General features: G+C 41.3%; 1 protein-coding gene across 1 annotated transcript; it reads right to left on the reverse strand.

The window, feature by feature from the left end:
• Positions 1–3,068: 3,068 nt before the first annotated feature.
• On the reverse strand, positions 3,069–18,382 carry LOC131247989 (TOM1-like protein 1). The gene is made up of 4 exons (XM_058248015.1): positions 18,228–18,382; positions 17,041–17,653; positions 16,512–16,760; positions 3,069–3,648 (listed from the first exon to the last, which is right to left on the reverse strand). Exons 2-4 carry the CDS (start codon positions 17,557–17,559, stop codon positions 3,238–3,240), a joined length of 1,179 nt encoding a protein of 392 aa, XP_058103998.1. The 5' UTR covers positions 17,560–17,653; positions 18,228–18,382; the 3' UTR covers positions 3,069–3,237.
• Positions 18,383–19,612: the final 1,230 nt, after the last annotated feature.

The raw sequence follows: 19,612 nt of genomic DNA on the forward strand, positions 1-19,612 counted from the left end.
CTGTGGTGTGGTCCACTTGAGCTTTGGATCTACCTTGTTTTTGGACCTGTATCTTAAAATAATCTTTAAAAATAGATGAAAGGCATGGATAAATTACATAAATTACAATAGACCCCACAGAGTTGCCAGGACCGAGTACCTGAGGTGGAAGGGTTGAACGCAAACCACATCCCAATCTGTCTTTTTCCCATTTTATTTTATCCGTACTGCATACAACGCTATTTGTTTTGTGATAGCCTCGAAGCCCATTTCAACCCACAATTAAAGGAGTGTTTTTCCTTCTCTCTCTGGTTTTTTTTTTAAATTTTTTTTTAAAAATTTTAAATTAAAAAATTTAATAGCCGAATCTCTTTTCTTGTGGTGTGTTTGTGTGGATTTTATAAATCTTTTTAATCTCCTATTTATATGAGTACTAAAAATTCATTCGCTCATAACTAATTTCGATGTTGGCAAAGTTAATCTCCTCCAAGTTTGCCTAAACTTTGGATTTTCACAGGATATGGGAAGGGATTTCAACTTGAGGTGTGCTCAGCTTATCGTGCCATCAGGCTGAAGTGGACCCCATACATAATATGTATCACATCCAACCCGTCCATCAGATGCACCTCCTCAAGTTACGTTTAGGATCTAAAAATCAGATGGATCCAAAACTTTGGTGGACCACAACTCAAGGAACAAGGTGGGATGGGAATGGCCACGCTTAATTTTCTCTAGGGCTCACCTTAATTGCAAAATAGAAGGCTACGTATTGCCAATCGCGGAGCCTTTACAGTTTTCCTTAATGCGAGTACAATTGACTCCCACCATTTTGTACGCGAGTGCTGACACGTGGCGACTTGGGCTGAATTTTTAAATGGTTAAAGAAAGGTGAGGTGACACATTTGATGAACAGGTCGGAAGTTGTGAATAGTTACTGTGGGCCCGCATGTTTGTAAACCACTAGCGCACAACCCCTTAGTAAGGGTACTTTAGTAAATTTGTAACAAAACGAGAGGGAATGCGGATTGCGTACTACCCCCGCCTGTCCCTAGCTCCAAACGGGCACGTCTGTGGGCAGGCCCACCGTGATGTATCTGTACATCCAAGCCGTCTACCCCTTTTATCAGATTATTTTAAGTTGTAAAAACAAAAATGAGGCAGATCCAACGATCAAATGGACCACACCACAGATGACTCTTGCATTTAATGCAACTGACATTTAATGCTTTGCGCATTTAATGCAACCAAGCTTATTATTTGGTGTGGTCAACTTGATCGTTGGATCTGTCTCATTTTTGTTTTGATGCCTTAAAATAATCTAAGAAAAGGGATTTACGGCTTGGATGTACATATACATCACGGTGAGCCCGCCCACAGACCTGCCCGTTCGGAGCTAGGGACGGGCGGGGTAGTACGCAATCCGCGTCGAACGCGAGGAGTATGCTTTGCGATTAACCCACCAATGGTGTATGCGTGGCCCGCACCCTGTCATTTTAAAACGCAGATGCAAGTAGCCCGCATGGCTTAACTGGCTGTAGCCCTGCACCCACTTTAAAATGAGGTTATTAGAATACACTCCAAAATGAGGTTACTATAATATATTTGGACTTTTGCTATAGATACATTAGGACTTCAGCCTTTGGATTTAGGGTCATTTACAGGTGGAGTGAGGTATTATTGGAATAATTTCTTCTTTTTATTATTTAACTCATCTCCTTTGAAGTTGGTCAATTTCTAAAACCTTTAAATTAATTTTTTAAAAAGGTTTAAATACTTCAATCTAAGAGTTAATTTAGCTACCCACACTCATTATTAGACTTATTGATGGTTAAGCGGTTGAAAAAACCCAAATTCAATGGTTGATGTCATAAGATTGTGTGAATCCATTAGATCGTACGGGTTCACCCATTCAGCCCCTTCAAGGGCATTATCTTTTATTTTAAAGAGAAACAAAGATGTGGTTGACCCTTCAATTCCATCCCTTTCATATATAAGTAGCTTGCTCCCACATTTCTAATCCTTGTACCATTTGCGTAGACACATTATAAAGAGCCCATGCAACAAACGCTCCATGGGATCTACCTCGAAAACTTTTACATATTCACTATGTCACCTCATGTTAGGATATTAGCATGAAAATGATAGAAATCAAAAGCTTGAGTGGAATATAGCACTAGAAAAGTGGGGATGAGCCGTCTACCATTAAATCCTTGGGGACACAATTCTCTCCCCTTATATGTAGCTACACCCTTTCTCTCCGCCGCTCCTTTTTGCCCTCCCCTCCTCTCTCCACTCGCTCCACATGCATTGTACATGCCATATCCCGGCGCAGATATCCTTCCTCTACAAGAGGAGAGGCACAGCATTCTTGTGCCTCCATACTGTAGTAGCTGATCGGTCCCTAACTATATCTTGCTTTGATTGGAATAGGATCACTGCGATTCTTGCACCTTGTCCTTGCAATAGTGGCATGGAAGGAATGGACAATCCATACCAGTGATTGCACAAATGAATGTTTTAAGAAACAAGTCTCACTTGCAGATTTAAGGCATGCGAAGAAAATAAAAATATTTTTATTAAGAAATGTTACTAGAACAATACACGAAGAAGAAAAAAGGGTGTGACACTGTCATTTCTTGTGTCAACCATCCTTACAGATCTCAAAAGGTCCACATTTTAATGGTTAGGATGATATAATCAGGATTACTTATTCGTGACAACCATCCATGATAATCCTACTCGATGAAGGACCTGGATCCCATAAACATGTGCCAAGGCTACAGGACCAGACTCACTGATAATGAAAAGGAAATGTGTACTGCCCATAAACACAAGATTAGAATACGCCAAATATTCAGTGTATAACTGTCCAGCCCAGTCTAATTATAACATACTGATGGCCATGATTGGCAAATACACTACATGCCCCCCACCCCTGGAAGGTGGTGGGCCCCACACTCTATCTCCAACAATGATCACATGCACACCAGACCATTGGAGGAATACAATCAAGGCATGAATTGGAGTTGATTCACACACCAACAATTTTCACTGCAGAAACTTGTTACCACCCATACCCAATTCAACAATTGAAAAATAAAAACCCCCCCAAATCCCAACTCTCATATTCAATCTGTGAATTTATCATAGTTTCCATCCAAGCATATATGATTGAAAGAAAGTCTCCACCACCACAACAAAAAGCCTAGTATAAACATCAAAGACCTCAAACTAAAACATGGGTATTGTGTAAAAACCTCAAAAGGAGATAAGATCATCCTTCTGTTGCTGTTTCTTTGGCTCCTGATGCCCTTGGGATGGCCCGCCTTTCTTGCCAAAGATCATCTCGTCGAGGTCATCCATGATGTCCTCATCCTCCCCTGCACGCGTTCGCAAGCCGGACGGTTTCCTGATGAGCGCATCCTCCTTCCCAGACCGTGGAGATTCTTCAGGCTCGACAGCAACGGGTATCATTGCAGGTTCTGGTTCGGGCGCGGCGACATGCGGCTTCTTCAGCTCCTCGTACTTGGTAAGGACCTTCTGGATTTCGTCATTCACGTTCAAGGCCTCAAAAAGCAAGGCCTCATTGTCACCGGCCGTCTCGATGATTCTCAGGACAGTGAACTGGGATTGACGGCACTGCTGGACAAGTGTCGTCGTCAGGTCATCCTGCCAATGGGAAACAGAACGAATCAAACACCAATGATGACAATAAGCAATGCAGGCTGGACATATTCTTAGAGTAGTTTATCAGTTTCTTCTTTTTTCTAGCATTTGAATTTTTGAAGTATTCAGATCAAATTTCTTAGGAATAGATAACCTTTTCAACTCAAACCAAGTCTTGATTGAGTCAACTCAGAGAGTTCTCAAATTACCCAGTCATGTTTTCAAGCAACAGGAATTTTCTGAATCTATCATGTGTCCGGAGGAGGTGTGCATGAAGAGCTAGGTTGGCCGTGGTTGCCTGGGCCATGTCGTTAAAGACCTTTTGTAGATTAGCATTCCAGGCACTATGATGTCTCTTGGACCTTTTGCAACTAGTATTGGGAGTGCAATGATTTCTCATCATATCCCCCTCCTCTTTTCTACTTTCTTCTGCTTTTTTTTCTTTAGGCCATGTTTTCCCTATTGGTTCCAAGCAGGGGACTTACTTTACCCATGGTTGGTTATCTAAGCCATTGATCTGACAGCCCTCATCACTGATGGACCATTCCCTCAAAATCTCCCAAATTGGAAGATCCTAGCCATCAAATCTCTGGTATTTCCTCTGTTGTATGTGATCTGTTTGTGTTCTTTTTAACCACATATTTGCACGCCGACAACGGGAAGATTAGAGTTGACCAATTGAGAGGATATTCTGGGAACGGTCCATCCATGATGGGGCAAGATCAGTGGCTTAGATAGACCAACCATAGGTCCCACATCTACAAAGTTCCTTGTTCGGAACAAATATGGAACTCAGGAAATAAAAAACGCAAGTACATGCACACACACGTTGACATCAGCAATATGAGCTTGGTTGGTGTGTTTCATTGGGTGCATGTATGTATTTAATGTAATAATGTATGATGAGTCATATAGACTGGTACAGAGGTGGACCCCACAGAGGATCACATCAGAAACAATGGTGTCTGCTAATATGAAAGTCATCTAACTACCATGCAAGGCCAAAATAGTCAATTATTACAGAGACGAAAATTGAATGCATGGTGGGGATTTGACAATGACAGAGATCTGACAACACAACCTTTAATAATGGACCTGGAGAGCCTAAATCATCAATAAAACTAGAAACAGCCTGGATAACCTATTGGATGTGGTAACATGTAATGGTCAAAAGAAAAGGGCAGATAATCGCATCTTAAAGGTGGTCAGAAACCTGGAATTTAACCACATCCAGCTCAAACTCAAAACTGCCTTATTGTATATGACAGGCCATACCCGCCAAATCGAGAGATCTGATACAATACCACTGAAAATATCAGTTTGTGCCAGCATAGCTCAGTGATCCGAACTGTTGACACATCTTCACGTGGCCGGATGTGCCAACCTGGTGAGTATGTAGGACATCTAAACCATCTATCAAATGGGACTTATCTAGTAGATCATCTGGCCAAAAACTAGGCCCATCTAACAATCAGGTAGCCCCCAGATTTGTGGAAACAATAGCCAGTAAAAGAAACTTGCATTTATTATTATTATTATTTTTTTTTAATGAACATCCATTACTTTGATGCATTTGTAGCCTGCTTGACAGTTGATCGGACTCAGATTTGGCAAGATGATCTACCAGGTGCGTGCCACTTGATACACAGCTTGGATGTCCTACATACATGCCAGGTTGGCAAGTGCATCTGCATGCAGAGGTGCATGTGGGGCTAGCAAACCTCCATGCAATAGGTTTATAATTTATATAGCAGATAGTGTAACATGTTACGTTTCAGATTATCATGGATCAAGTGATGCAATTACACAACGACCGAATTGGGAGCCAAAACACATTTTGGTGGCCCACTCAACAAGTCAATCACATAAACAGGAAAACGAGCCTATTTACTTACCTGGTTTGATGGTGGCAATGGTATGCTGATGAATCCGACCTGATCAAGCACATGGGCAAGCCCCGCCTCTTTTCTCTCTTATCCCTTACCTTGTTGCAATGACTCTTAATGAGAGACCAGACAATTAAATGAGGAAATGTAAAAAGTACAAGCGTTCTTTAATGGTAATAACTGTTCCACTGTCGGTGCTTCTATTCATACAATACTTAAATGCCCCTAAGGGGCCTGCAATAAGGTCATGGCTATTTCCCAACTGCTACCCAAAAGCCAATGGCAAGAGGATGAAGATCCTTGGAGCCACTGCTTCTTGTTCTCATCTTCTTCTGAAATTGTTTGAAACGAGATTGGGACTACACATGTTTTTCTCAGTTGCTCAACTCCTAGAGAGGATGATTTCCAGCAGGCACCTATCACAATGTTCATTCACAGAATGTTCGACCTTATTGCATCTTGAAGCGACTTAGAGAACATGCTTATTTATTAGAGCTTCCACTGGATGTTCGATTTAATCCTATTTCCAACATTGAAGGCTTGAACGACATATTTTGGTTACCACAAGGAGACTTGAAGAATGTGCCATCCAGCATCCTGCAGAACCTACAGGAAATGTGGAATAAACTGAACACGTGCTTGATGATCAAATTGTTTCCACATGGCGTGGTGGATGGCAGAAGTTTTTAGTTAAGAAGAAGAATCGCCCTCAGCCAGATTGCACATGGATCAATGCAGAGGATTTTCAGCAACTCAATCCCGATCTGTATGAGCCCAAGAAAGCCCATGGTTGTCCATACGATCAATCAAATGGGCCACAAATGAAGTACAACAGCAAAGAATTGATGGGCCTTCTAGTAAGACCTAGAGTACCATGGGAACTTGTTTTTCATTAATTAGTTCTAGAAAACCCTAGGACATTGAAAGTTGTTGTCATTTATAAGTTGGTCCTAGGACGTTGAAGTCATTTAAATTCCCCAAGTCTTTGCATTTATGAAAGAGAGTTCTAGCATACATGAAAGAATGTTGTAACTTGTATATACCTTCTTCCTTCTTTCCCCTTCTTCTTTCTTACTTATAATATCAAACCTCGCATCCCTTTACAAAAAAACGGCATCGCTATTCCGTCAGTTCTACATCCAACCCGAACCTAATCCGAAATGTTTATGCTGGGCCCGAGTCCGAGCCCGGCCCAAATCCGAACCCAGGGGTTGGAATGGCTGGAGTGTAGAGGGACAGGTGAGGATGAATGCTTATGAATCCCCATCCTCCATGTGGAGCCCAACTGATGCACAGTCTAGATTATTACAAGATTCAGCTCTAAATTATTTCTAATATCTAATAACAAATGAGAGGGGGCTAGGGTTCTCGGAGAGAGGCGAGGCGGGGTTTGAGTTTGCTGGAGAAAATAAAAGACATGTTCGTACCCTTAAAACCCTAATGGGCCGAGCTGAAATCGGGCCAGGCTGACGGGCTGTTATTCGCAGATCAAGCCCAGCCCAAGCCCAGTTTGGTGTGTGTGTGTGTGTTTGTGGGGGGGGGAGACAAGCCAGCCTGGTCCATTGACAGCTCTATTTAAATCTTCTTGATTTCGATTGGTTATTTCCTGGGCAGGCTAGAGGGGTAGACATGTAATACAGGATGGGTTGGGGGCTAACTAAGAGTCCTAAGGGTGACTTGGGTAGACTAGAAGATGCATTTTTTCAGTTTCTGCTCCTTGCTTCTGATGTGCCTGTACTGCAAGTAGAAGCTCAGACAGACGAACTCCACAGACCAAATTGGGGTCTCGCACCTCAGGGCTCTTGATTTTTAGAATATTTGAGGTCATTGTTTTGTGTAGCCTTCTTAGTTGAGTTTTGTAGCTCAAAACCCGAAAGTTTGAGTTTGAGAGTTCTTCTTGGGGTTCCACCATCCTCCTCATCAGTTTAACATGCTTTTTTAAAATTTTTTTAAATTTTTTAATTTTTAATTTTTTAAAAACAGCCTACACTTCAACAACATTCTTCACAACAGTTTTGGTTAAGATTTGAGAGATTCCATTGATAATCCCAGTTCTTGTTTTCCATGTAATCTTTTCTATGTAATTTTCTTTCCAAAATGATATCTTACTGGTTGCTCTTTGGAGGAAAAAAAAATGAAAGGATCCAGATGTTGTCCATTTCCTCGCGTTAAGTTGGGGTCGCTTGAACCTGCCACAGAAAGAAATCAAAGATACTCCTCTCAACTATGACAGATTACACTTTTTTCGTTGTACCGATTCTTATAAGCTGTCCACAAAACATCAACATTGTTCAATTTCTTTGGTTTAAGGACCTTCTGGGTACTGATAGAAGAGGAGGTGGATGCTCTGATCGAAAAGCTGGAAAGTTCTACAGGTCGCGGAATGTTTTCCTTGTGGAATGTGTTTCTCACTAACCCTCTGAATGATGATACTAAATTCAATTGGATAGATAATTTCTGTCCTAATCTTGTTGGCATCCTGTTCCTCTTAGGTATATGTACGTTACAAAAAGATTCCTCCAATGGTCAAAGCAATAGAAACCCTCCTCTAATCAACATGTTGCTGATCAATGCACAAATCCTTTTGTATTGGCACTCAAGGTTTGTCTCACGTTTTCCCTCCTCGTTTATCAATATGGATTTCCTTATCCATAAGAAACTTGTTCATGTTGTGCTTGCCTTATGATTCTCGGTTCCATCTCCGAGCCTAATTCATACCATAACAAGCCACTCAAACCACATGGATCCATATAAAGCTAGGGATGGTGGCTCTAGGTTCCATCCAAGGATCTCGCGCAGAATTTCAGGCTCTAAAATAAGTCCAGATTTGGAAGTTGTTGTCCCAATGATAAGCAAGCAATTGAGAGTAAATAGATCAATAAAGCATTGCTAAAATCACATGTTGAACGTTAAAAAGCCAGGAAAGTGGTTTCACCAAATATAGGTGGACTAGAATGAAACTTTTACCCTGGTAAACTAGAACATTAGATTATTCAAAAAATCCATAACCTCTAAAAGTAGATCATGGTGGAATGAGTATCCACGGGTAGGACCATTTGGTGTAAGAAAAGAGAAGGGACCCAAAATAGTTGACTGGTTGATTTGGTGTTTGCCTGTTTGGACATTTAATGACAAGAGAGTAAATTCATTTAAGACTAAGCAAGTTTTTTTCTTCTTCATAGAAATGAAACATTAATGCATAGGAGACTGTTGAGAGATGGTGTTAGGTGGACAAGTAGGTAAGAGTTGTACTGAAAGTAATGGTGTCATGATTTTTTATTTAAAGATACTGATTTTATTAAGGCAGAAGGGCAAAATAGAGAAAACAGCAAAAGAACAAAAAGAGAAGGAAAAGAGAAAGAACACAAATACAAGGCAGGCAACCCGAACCTAAGGAGCCCACTCCCTTATACAACTATTTACCCTTTTGATCACCCAAAAACTGAAATTTCTTCTATTTCTAAAACATCGATCATTCCTTTCAAGCCAGAAAGTCCAAATAACTGCAAGAAGACCAATCCTCCATCTGGAAGAGAAGAATTGCCTGGAGCAGCCGAGTGCCAGATTAGGAAGAGACTGTCCAAGGTAAGCGGCATAACCCACTGAACTTGAAACTGAAGCAAAATGCTGGTCCAAACTTCCCTCGTCAGATCACAATGTATGAAAATATGGTTAACTGATTACATATCTTTAAAACAAAGGAGTCAGATATTGAGCTTACTTAAATTGTCCACCATCAAAATCTTATTTCTTCCCGCAAACCACGCGAAGGCAGCTACCTTTGGGGGAGCGCCATAAGACCATACCGCGGCAGTAGTGATGAGAAGCCTGAGCCAGGGAGCCCGAGATTAGGCCAAAGAAGGATCTAATTGAGAATTCGCCCGATTTCTCCACGCTCCAAATAAGAGAATCCTTCTCAAATGGAATTGGTTGAATCCCATTCAAGCGAGAAAGGAAAGTAGCCAGCTCGGCGATCTCCTCATCCAAGTGATTTCTACGGCAAGGAGGGACCCACGCTCCACAATCCCCTGACAGGATAAAACAGTTAGACATTGAAATTTCCGGGTCAGGACATAACGCAAAAGGCCTAGGAAAGATTGACCTTAGGGAAGAATCCCCACACCAAATATCCTCCCAGAATCTAACTCGACTACCATCCCCAACAGAAAACCCTATACCCTCGAAAACCTTTGGCATTATCCTGTCCACAACTTTCCAAATAGAAGAAGCACGATACAGCAAAGAATTCTTTATCCACCATCCCATTCGAGAGGACCCATACTTAGTAATCACAATGGCCCTCCATAGACTCTCTTCCTCTACTCCAAATCTCCAAACCTAATTCCCCAAAAGAGCCAAGTTGACCTCCTTGAAATTTTTTATACCCACATCCCTTTCTGAAGTAGATTTACAAACTTTCTCCTTACTCAACAAACAGAATTTGTCTGAAGGAGATCCCCCCTGCCATAGGAAGTCACACCTTAACCTGTATATCCTATGAAGGAAAGACATAGGACATTGGAAAAGGGATATGAAATACAAAAGCAGATTTGATAGAGAATCTTAATGAGGGTCAACCTTCCAGCTAAAGATGGTAACCTACTCTTCCAAGGAGAAACTTTCCTTTCCATCCTTGTAAGAACTTTATCCCAAAGATGTTTTGCCGGTTTCCCAACACAAAGAAGTAACCAAAAGTACGAAAAGGGAAGGGCTCCTGCTTTACACACAAAAATATTTGCCAACATCGAGACCTCAAAATCAGACACATGGACCCCAAACAGTTCACTTTTGAATAGGTTGACTCTTAAGGCCAAAAGTCACCTCAAAGCACCTAATTATTTTCATAAGATTATCTACCATAGGACTATTTTCTTTGCAAAAATAAGTGTCGTCCGCAAATTGAAGATCACCGACTCTATTAGGAAAATTAGGAACTTGAAAACCTTGAAAAAGACCCACTGATTGACCCTCACCAGCACTTTGCTCAAAGCTTCGGCAACGAATAACAAAGCGGAAGGGGGATAGAGCCCTTGCCACAACTCCCTTGAGGATTTGAAGAAATCTAAGGGGGGATCCATTAATCAAAATAGAAAATTTAGTTGAGGATGCATAAAATTTTATCTAGCCTCTCCATTTGGACTCACAACCAACTCTACCCAGTATGTAATCAAAAGGCCAATCGACATAATTGTAGGACTTTTCCAGATTGAGTTTGCAAAGCACCCCTTTCGAACCCGCCTGATGATAGGAGTCTAAACACTCGTGGGCTATTAGCCACTATCTAAAATTCAATCCCCCGGAACGAAAGCTCACTGAAAAGGGGATATAATCTTCGGAAGCACTACCCTCAAATCTTTGGCTAAACAGCTTACTAGAAATTTTACATGGGTTGCCGATGAGATTGATGGGTTTCAAATCCCTCAAACCGACAACACCTTCCACTTTCAACATGAGGGCTAAAAAGGAGCAACCCATCTCTGCAGGAAAACAACCAAAAACGAAAAACTCATTTACAAATCCCACCAAATCACCTTTTAGAAGCTCCTAAAATATTTTTAAAAAATGCCTGAGGGTACCCATTTGGACTCGGGGCCTTATCCCTGGCTAATGATGAAACCGCCTCTTTGATTTCCTCTTCCTGAGGAGGTAACTCCAGAGCTTCTACCTCCTTTTGAGAAATGCGATCAAAAGGAAGTTGTCTAAAGTCAGATGCCTCCTAACCTCACCTGAAAGAAGGTTAGAATAGAAGTTTATCACCGCATCCAAAATAGAATTTTTATCCTCACGTTTAACCCCATCTACCATAAGAGAGTAAATACAATTGACTGGCATTGGCTAATTCCATAAAAGAATTTAGTATTATGATCACATTCTTTTAGACATATTGGCCTGAAGTGTTGACACCACTTTATCTCCCCTTTAACCTAGAGAAGTAATCAGAAGATATCTTTCAATTCAGGGGTGCTCAATATGATTGGGAAAAAGGGAGGGTTCCACATGAACTTCGGAGAGCACACACTGACCCACGGACCCACAACAAACACAAGGCAAGAGCACTGCCTCAACTTCTAAATCGGTCCATCCAAGGGAAGCGAAGGACAAGAGACTTCATCTGGACTATAGAAAACGTCTTTGTGATATGAGGAGTGTCAAGCCCCACAGCGGCTTAACCAAGGATGTCATTAATGTCACGATTGGCCATTTCTCTGAGAGAATCATCATGAGAACCCGCGACATCACACCTCTGGAAAATGTGCGAATAGATGTCGAGAGCAACAGGCTAGAGAGGGGGCGTCGACTCTGGTTGAGGGCTCAAGATTGGGGTACGGACAAAACACCTCCCACACTTGAAAAGATATGATTCTCTTGCTGCCACGTGGTCGGAAAAGGAATCAAAGCATTATGCACACCTGACTGAGAGCCGCCTAAGGGAGGGCCATCATCAATGCAATAGGATAGGTGTCCGTGAGGCATCGCACTAGGCGACAATAGCACCACTCCTCTCTACATGTATTATATACACAGCTACCAAACCCACCACATGGGGGCACGTCGTTCTGACATCCAAGCAGGAGTGTTGGACAGAGCCGACCGAATTAAAATGAGATTATTCATTGCATGCCAACTGATGTAGAGAAATCTCAACCGGCGTAGAGAAATCTCTTGGCCGTCCTAATCCAGGCCACGTGGATGTATATCGGAGGGTAGAGATGAGCAATCAGAAATGGACAAGATCAGCAGCGGACATGCGGCTGCTTCAAGATACTGAGGATTGCAGGAGCAAAAAAACTGTGTTCCATCTTCCTTGTCAGACCCCACACGATGGAAACCGACAGCTCTTGTCACCTAACTAATGAGATGATGATGAGAAGCCACTTCTGAATCACTCCCCTTTGCATGATTCCGACTACCTTCCACTCGACAAATCTGAATCTGAAGCTTATCCTCTCCAACAACAATCGACATGGGCATAGGAAGTTTACTAGACCTTTTCCGGCAAACTTTAATCTTCGCCCCTCAGAGGTCACCATAAGAAGAAGTTGCATCATTGATTTCCTACAACTCTGCAAGACAAGACTCAATAGCCATAAAAGCCTCGTCAAACTAGAGCTCAAGGGAAAGCTGCTTCAAGAAAAGCCACTTATCAATCCAACCTAGCCTCGACCAATCTGGCCATTTGCATAGTGATATTAGCTAACTCCTAAGAAACAACTGACCTCCAAAGACCACCCGCTCCAGATGCACTAATTGTTGAAGAGAAACCCATACCTCAACTTCGTTGAGCTATTGAAGGATGTAGTCATCTCTCCCCAAGAAGTAGTTCTCATCCAGCCAGCCCAAGAGGGAGGACACGAGTATTCTTGGTACAAGTGTCGCCACCAGGCTCTAGTGGAGCTCCTTCCAGGTTTTTCCACCACCCTTGGATATGTTGGCCTGAATCCACTTAGACTGATGCAAGCTTGGGGTCATCGAAACCTCAACATGAGGCATCATGGCAAGAGATGGATCCAGGCCTCCTCCAATGACAACTTCTTTGAACAACACCGATCTTGACTTTGGAGCCTCAATTGCAATGGTAGGAGTAGGAGGGGCCCCAACTGGATGAAACACTTCTCTTTCACTTCGGCCTCGAGCTGAAGCATCCTTTGGAGGAGGACCTCCCTTGTTAACCTCCGCTGGTCCATAATGAGCCTTCTACAAACAAATTTCAACGCCGTTGAATCTATGCCCCTTCAAGTCATTAATAGCCGAAAAGATCTCCTCTTTTGTGTTCATGTGAACAAAAGAAAAGCCTCTAATAATCGAAAGCCCTTTCCTCTACAAATGTAAACTTCTCTTTCAATGTTGAAATATCCAAATACTCCGTAGAAGTTCACATCCATCCACTCTTCTAGGAAACTCTCCACAAAGATTGTGGGCAGCTCTCGAAGAGCAGCCCTGCTCCTTGAAGTTCTTCATTTCTTCATCAAATTCTAAACTTTGACTGTTAAATGCCATACTCCCTCATCCTCTTCTACTTTAGGATGGCCCCCAATTTCGATAACCCCTTATCTCTAATTTCTTTGGCCTCTGATGCGAACTTGTATATTCATGGATGAAATCCCCGTCCAGCTCCGTCGGGCCCCACGAGCTCGCCAGGACTCTTCAAACACTCATTTTTTTCTTGGAGAGCGGAATCCCTTGACAAAAGCCTATCTCAATCTCGGGATTGAGCTCTGGAGTGGTGTCTATGAAGAGAATGGCAATCCCGAGAACAATGTATGCTAGAATGTCAATCTCGAGAACAATGTCTACAAGGAGAGCGATGAACCCGAGAATAGTTTAGAATGTGTCAATTTACAAGCAAAAACACGCGCCAAGGCATAATATCTATATCAATGAGCATTTGATGCGATTTGCATGTAGAGCATGGCATTACTTTTTCTCCAGCTCTGGATCTTAATCCAGAGCCACCAAACCTAGGTTGCACAATCATTTCGTTTGTTTAGAGGCTGGATATGGTGTAACCCCAATCATCCAAAGAACTGCCCTCATCCTCGGGTACCTTGGATGATGCTCATCTTAGCTAGGTCGACATGAATTCTAATTATTGCAAATTGCATTCTGATCAGGTTATCCATAGTCACATAGTTTTCAGTAGCCTGCTAACTTCAAGCGCTATTGTGGATAGGGCCTTCTAAAGTCACTATTCCATCATCAAGTTGTTGATTTGAATACAGATACTTGTGCGCACGATTACCACATTGGCTAGGAAGGTGTTGGGTTCACATCTCAATAGCATCAAATATTGTTTTGACATAGCCCAAGGGTCGCCGAAGATCACATCTTCTAGATCCTTTATGTTTGAAAATTTAAACAGATAGAAATAGTTCTCCATCTCAAAGATTTCTACCTTACATTTTGTTCGCTAGACTTGTGAAATCTTCCATCGGAGATATCTCGAGTTTAGGGAGGGATCCCTAAACATGAATTTCCCCACTAATGGAAAGTCCCATCCTTAAGGGTTTTCATTTAGGATCCTTTTGTCGATCTAGATTGGTTGTTTCCTTCTGCATGCAGGATCCATACCATAGCACTATCGTTTTCTCCATGTCATCACAGTGTCAAAGATGCCCTATCAAATCGAATATGGGGAGCTCATGTCATGCTCCACATGCATGGGAGATGGAGGCCATTGGTGGGTCCGGGTGGAGAGCAATGGCTCATGCCTTGAAGGATCAAGATCGTAGCTCCCAATGTACTAGAGGTAGTAGTATTTTGGCTTGGACTACATGGTGTGTAATTAAAACTAGGAATGTGATCTTTTGACTGTATTGGTCATTCTCATCTAGCGAGGAAAGGTGGGGTAGGACTTGGGTTTCAAGGATAGCTAGTGTGAGCCAAAGGATGAGTCATTTTTCCTATTAACTTTTGCCATACCTTGAATTGGAAGGTTGGTTGGTGAGAGACCTAATGTTGGGAGATGCAAGGTATGCAAAAACGATTACGTAAACGTAATAGTGGCTATCATTACGGGTTATGGGGTTGTAATGACCGTTACGAGGCAAAAAAAAAAAAAAAAAAACCAAAGCAGTTCATTCTTGGGTCGATACATAATTTTTTTCAAAAAGTAGTAACTGCCGATATGGCCTATATTGTAATGGTAATGGTGGTGGCCATTACAGAATACTAGGGGAGATGGAATGTTGGCCTAAATCGTATTTAGAATCAAGAATGTGTTAAAAATAGTCCCGATAAGTAGAAATATAAAAAGGTGAAGGAGAAATGAAGGGAAATTGCAAACAACTCCCAAAAGAGGGCTCATACCCTTCTTTTAAGAGTAACACAACAATTTATTAGGAAACTACCAAGAGAGCACAAACGATAGGAGATCCCTAACCGATTCCGACATTACCCATGAAATATGAAAAGGACCTATGAGACAACTCCAAACTCGCGAGGCACATCTCTACTTCTTCCACCCAACTTGAGTTCTACGAACAACATCCTTCTCAATCACCCTGCTCTCATGAATAATTGACCCAAGATATCAGAAATGGTCATTTTGGGGTACTTGGTTAGTAATCTTAACCAATTCCTCATTTCCAACTATTGGTGCTAAAATTTCACTCCATATACTTTATTTTAGTCAAACTAAAATTTAAACCTATAGATTCTAAAGCATCCCTCTATAACTCTAACTTTGTGTTTATGCCTTCCCTCGTCCCGTCAATCTAAACTATGTCATTTGCAAACAACATACACCACAGGACCTGTTCTAGTAAATCCCTTGTTAACTCGTCCATAACCACTGGGAAAAGATTGGGCTCAACGCCAACCCCTGGTGTCAGACTACAGTAATTGGAAACTCACTTATCTATCTGGTAGTGGTCCTCACATTTGTCGATCCTCCCTCATATGTATCGTTAATCACATCAATATATCCTCCTGTTGACCACCCCAATTAGTTGGGATATGGCTTAGATGATGACGACGACATCATTACATGCTAACTCATTTCTTTCCCAAACCCCCCCGATTAACTCTCTAGGGACCTATCATATGCTTTCTCTCAAGTCAACATCAACAAAGACTAAGTGAAGATCCTTCCCCCTCTCCCTAAAAATATCCCAAGATCCTTTTTGTTATTCTCCAAATTTACTGCAATTCAAGCGGATACAATATCCATATAAAACCAAGAAAGTTTCAACAGTTGCAGCTCAAGGCTGCATTATGAAGTAAGAAATGCAATTTGAGAGTAATGGGCGGATAGAATTCATGAACAAAAACAATTGTGACAAAGGAGAAGTCAAGAATCTATCAGGGATTAAACTGAAAAAGGCATTTGAAGTATAAGACCAAAGACCAAACATATTATCATATAACATCTTTTTTTAAAGGTACATAACATCTTATTCTCACATAAAAAGCAGAGCATCTAACAAATAGCAAAATCAAACAGCTACTTGACTTATGCAGTAAAAGAGTAAAATTAATAACCTGCAGGGCATCTTGCTGAGGAGAGGATGACAAAACTGTTGAAAGAAGTTCAATGCTGTTCCGAGCCACATCAAATGCTTCCTTGGTTTGCTCTGGTGAGAAGCTATGGACAGGGATATCATGGGGAGCCTGCTGCTGTGTTGGATTCGTATCTGACTCTAAATCAGAAACGGAACGCGGTGGGGTGAATATCGGGGCCAAGCTCTCGTTGTCACGACCAGGGAAACGTATTCCTCTGGATTTCAAACTCTGACAGAAACAAAGATACACAAGAGAAGAGAAGTAAAGGAACATATCTCAGACAAACAGAATCACCTTAAATGCAAAAACTCCAATTTAGGTACTGCTTGGATTTACTCAGTGAAATAGATAAGAATCCATTTCCTATGCATTTGGGGTGGCCGAAAAATGCATGTTCAAGGGCGTTGATTCCGCCCAAATCTGCCTCATGGATACCAATTGAAATCAAGTGCTTCATTGGCGTCCATGCATACATCCAAACGCACACTCTAATGTCACTTGAGAGTACCTTGTATGTCTCTTCATAAACGGGCAGATACCGGAGTTCGCTGGCCGACTCTCCCCACGCTTCGATCAGAATGAGAGCCTTGTTCCGATTGTTCACAATGGTCTGAGGGTCATCGATCAGCTTCACCATCTCGTCAAGGACCCGCTCAGCAGCCACCTCAGAGAATGCCTTCTCACAGTTCTTCACGCAGGTCTCAAGCAACACCAGCGCCAGGTACTGAACCCTGGCGTTCTTCAGCATGATCCGCTTCTTGATCCCACGTATCAAGTCAACACTGCTGATTTTCTCGCTGTTGATCATATCGCATATCTCGAGGTTGGTGGACCAATCAGGCTCCTCCATCGTCTCTGCCGTCGCCTCTTCGACAACCTTCTCAGCTTGGTTCTGGCCCTGGATGAGCTCCTTCATCTTCAAGCTCATCGAGCTCATGCCAGCTGTCATCTTCCGGCCCACCTCAGCACCGCCGATCTTCAGCCGCTCGCCAAAAGCACTAACCTTCTCCATCAGATTGTCACCCATCTTCAATCCCTCAATCCAATATCTTCTTCCCACCAAAAACCCAAAACCCTAACCCCAAATCTAGCCCAATCCTCGGGTTCCAGAAGCTCAGAACCTGATCAGAACCCAGAAATCAACAGTTCAAATGAGCATGATATGATCAAATGCTAAAACCTTGAACAAATAAACAAAAACCCACAAAAAACTCACAGAATATGAAATCATAAAAACCCAACAACGAGATCATAAACCCCTAAAACCAAATCCAACCCACAAAATAATAATTCCCACCAAAATTTCCAAAATTTAAAGAAAAATCACAACATAGAAAATTTCAAAAACTAAAAAAAGTAAATATATAAAATCCATAATATTTCTTCAAAATCCAAATACAATTTCATACTAAAATCAATGCAATTTCATCACAAAAACAAAACAAAACTATCAATATTTTTCAAAAAAAAATTATACAAATTCAACTAAAAATAAATATTTTTTTTTAAAAAAAAAAAAACAGCAATTTTTGTACCCCAAAAGGAAGGGTAAAAAAAAAAAAGAAGACATGCAGAACAGCCCAAGAGCTTCTATTGCTAAAACCCAATTATAAATAAATAAATAAATAAAGATTATATGACAAAATAAAAAAGACAATTTGCAAAGAAGAAAAAAGAAAAGAAAAGAAAACGTACCCGGAAAATGAAATTTGCAGCGAAGAGCTTGAAAGCGAAGACCAGAAGAGAGGCTTTCTGCTCTTCCCCGCTGTTAGAAGTCTCACATGCGTTAGGAAGGACAGGCTCCGGTGCATCTCGAATCACGGACGTACCGCTTTGCCATTTATGCAGATTTGAAAGATGGGTGATAGATCTAGACCGTTCATTTGATAGATCTAAATAGATACTGTGACACAAACAAAACATTACACCATTCGTATTCCCTAATCCTCTAATCGGTTTCGTACAAATCTGTCACCGTCAGTTATAAAAGGTCTATTTATTAGAAGTTTAATGTATAAAAACCAAGGGAATTTTTCACAAGTAAAAATAATTGACAAGAAAAAATGGATGAACGGTTCAGATTATTTTCAAAACATAATTTTATGGATGATGAACGATATGGATGCAAGAGATCAGGGTTCACCTCCAGAGGCAGTGGATCAGATACATTGATATTTACACCCACCCGCCGCTGATGAGTACAGAATTTTCTATTTTTAGTAATACATTAGTACAGATTGTACCAATTTTTTAATAAAAGTGGCAGTAAAGAGTGAAGAGTGCAGTATCAATAAAGGTTTGACTTTCACCGTTGGATCGGCCTTGTTTTTTGTGTGTCCATTCATCTGGGTGGGCCGCCCTTGATAAACGGATTTGATTTCACATACACAATCAGGCGGACCTCACATTCTGTATGGAAGTTTCCGGCTTCCCCCACTCAAAATCCGCCATTGTTCCCTTCATGTGAACAACCTGAAATATAGACGGTTAGATGACACTCGCATATAACATGGGCCCACACAGCTTAAGTGTTGTTGCCAGGTGTTGTGGGGCCACCTTGATGTATGTGTTTTATATCTAAGCTGTCAGTTCATTTTTTTTTAAAATTTTATTATCCCGGTTTAAGTTTAGGAAGTCCGTTCATTTTAGGGTTTATAAAATATTTTTTAAAAAAAGATGAAAAAAAAAAAAAAAGAAGAAGAAAAGGTAATCATGGGATGTTTATTTGTCATCGACCGATAAGATTACGCTAACTTGGATGAAGTAAAACACAAATATCGGCCTGCTTCAAAACTTTCGTAGCTCTAGAAAGTTTTAAAACTAAGCATTTAGTCCCCGCTATTTCTTATGGTGTGGTTCACTTAAGCTTATATATTTCAATTCATGCCATGAAGGGGGCAGAACAAATAAATAGCATAATCAAACGCAAACAACACAACAGGTCATGTAGAGTCCTTACACATTGTTATCTACTTCTTCTCTATTTAACCACACAACCTACCGTGTGAAGCTAGGTGGGGCCATTGACAGTGTTTGTGGAAAATTAATTTATCCATCCATCTTGTCCACCCATTTTAAGG

Source organism: Magnolia sinica, chromosome 6 (assembly GCF_029962835.1).
Source record: "Magnolia sinica isolate HGM2019 chromosome 6, MsV1, whole genome shotgun sequence".
Taxonomy (NCBI): Eukaryota; Viridiplantae; Streptophyta; class Magnoliopsida; order Magnoliales; family Magnoliaceae; genus Magnolia; species Magnolia sinica.

Bases quoted from the DNA above. Each gene is read 5' to 3' on its own strand.
- LOC131247989 (XM_058248015.1), bottom strand. From the start codon at position 17,559: ATGGGTGACAATCTGATGGAGAAGGTTAGTGCTTTTGGCGAGCGGCTG. The intron at 16,761-17,040 runs GTACTCTCAAGT...TGTTTCTGTCAG, and splicing joins TTTATGAAGAGACATACAAG to AGTTTGAAATCCAGAGGAAT. The intron at 3,649-16,511 runs GTTATTAATTTT...TCCCATTGGCAG, and splicing joins CTCAGCAAGATGCCCTGCAG to GATGACCTGACGACGACACT.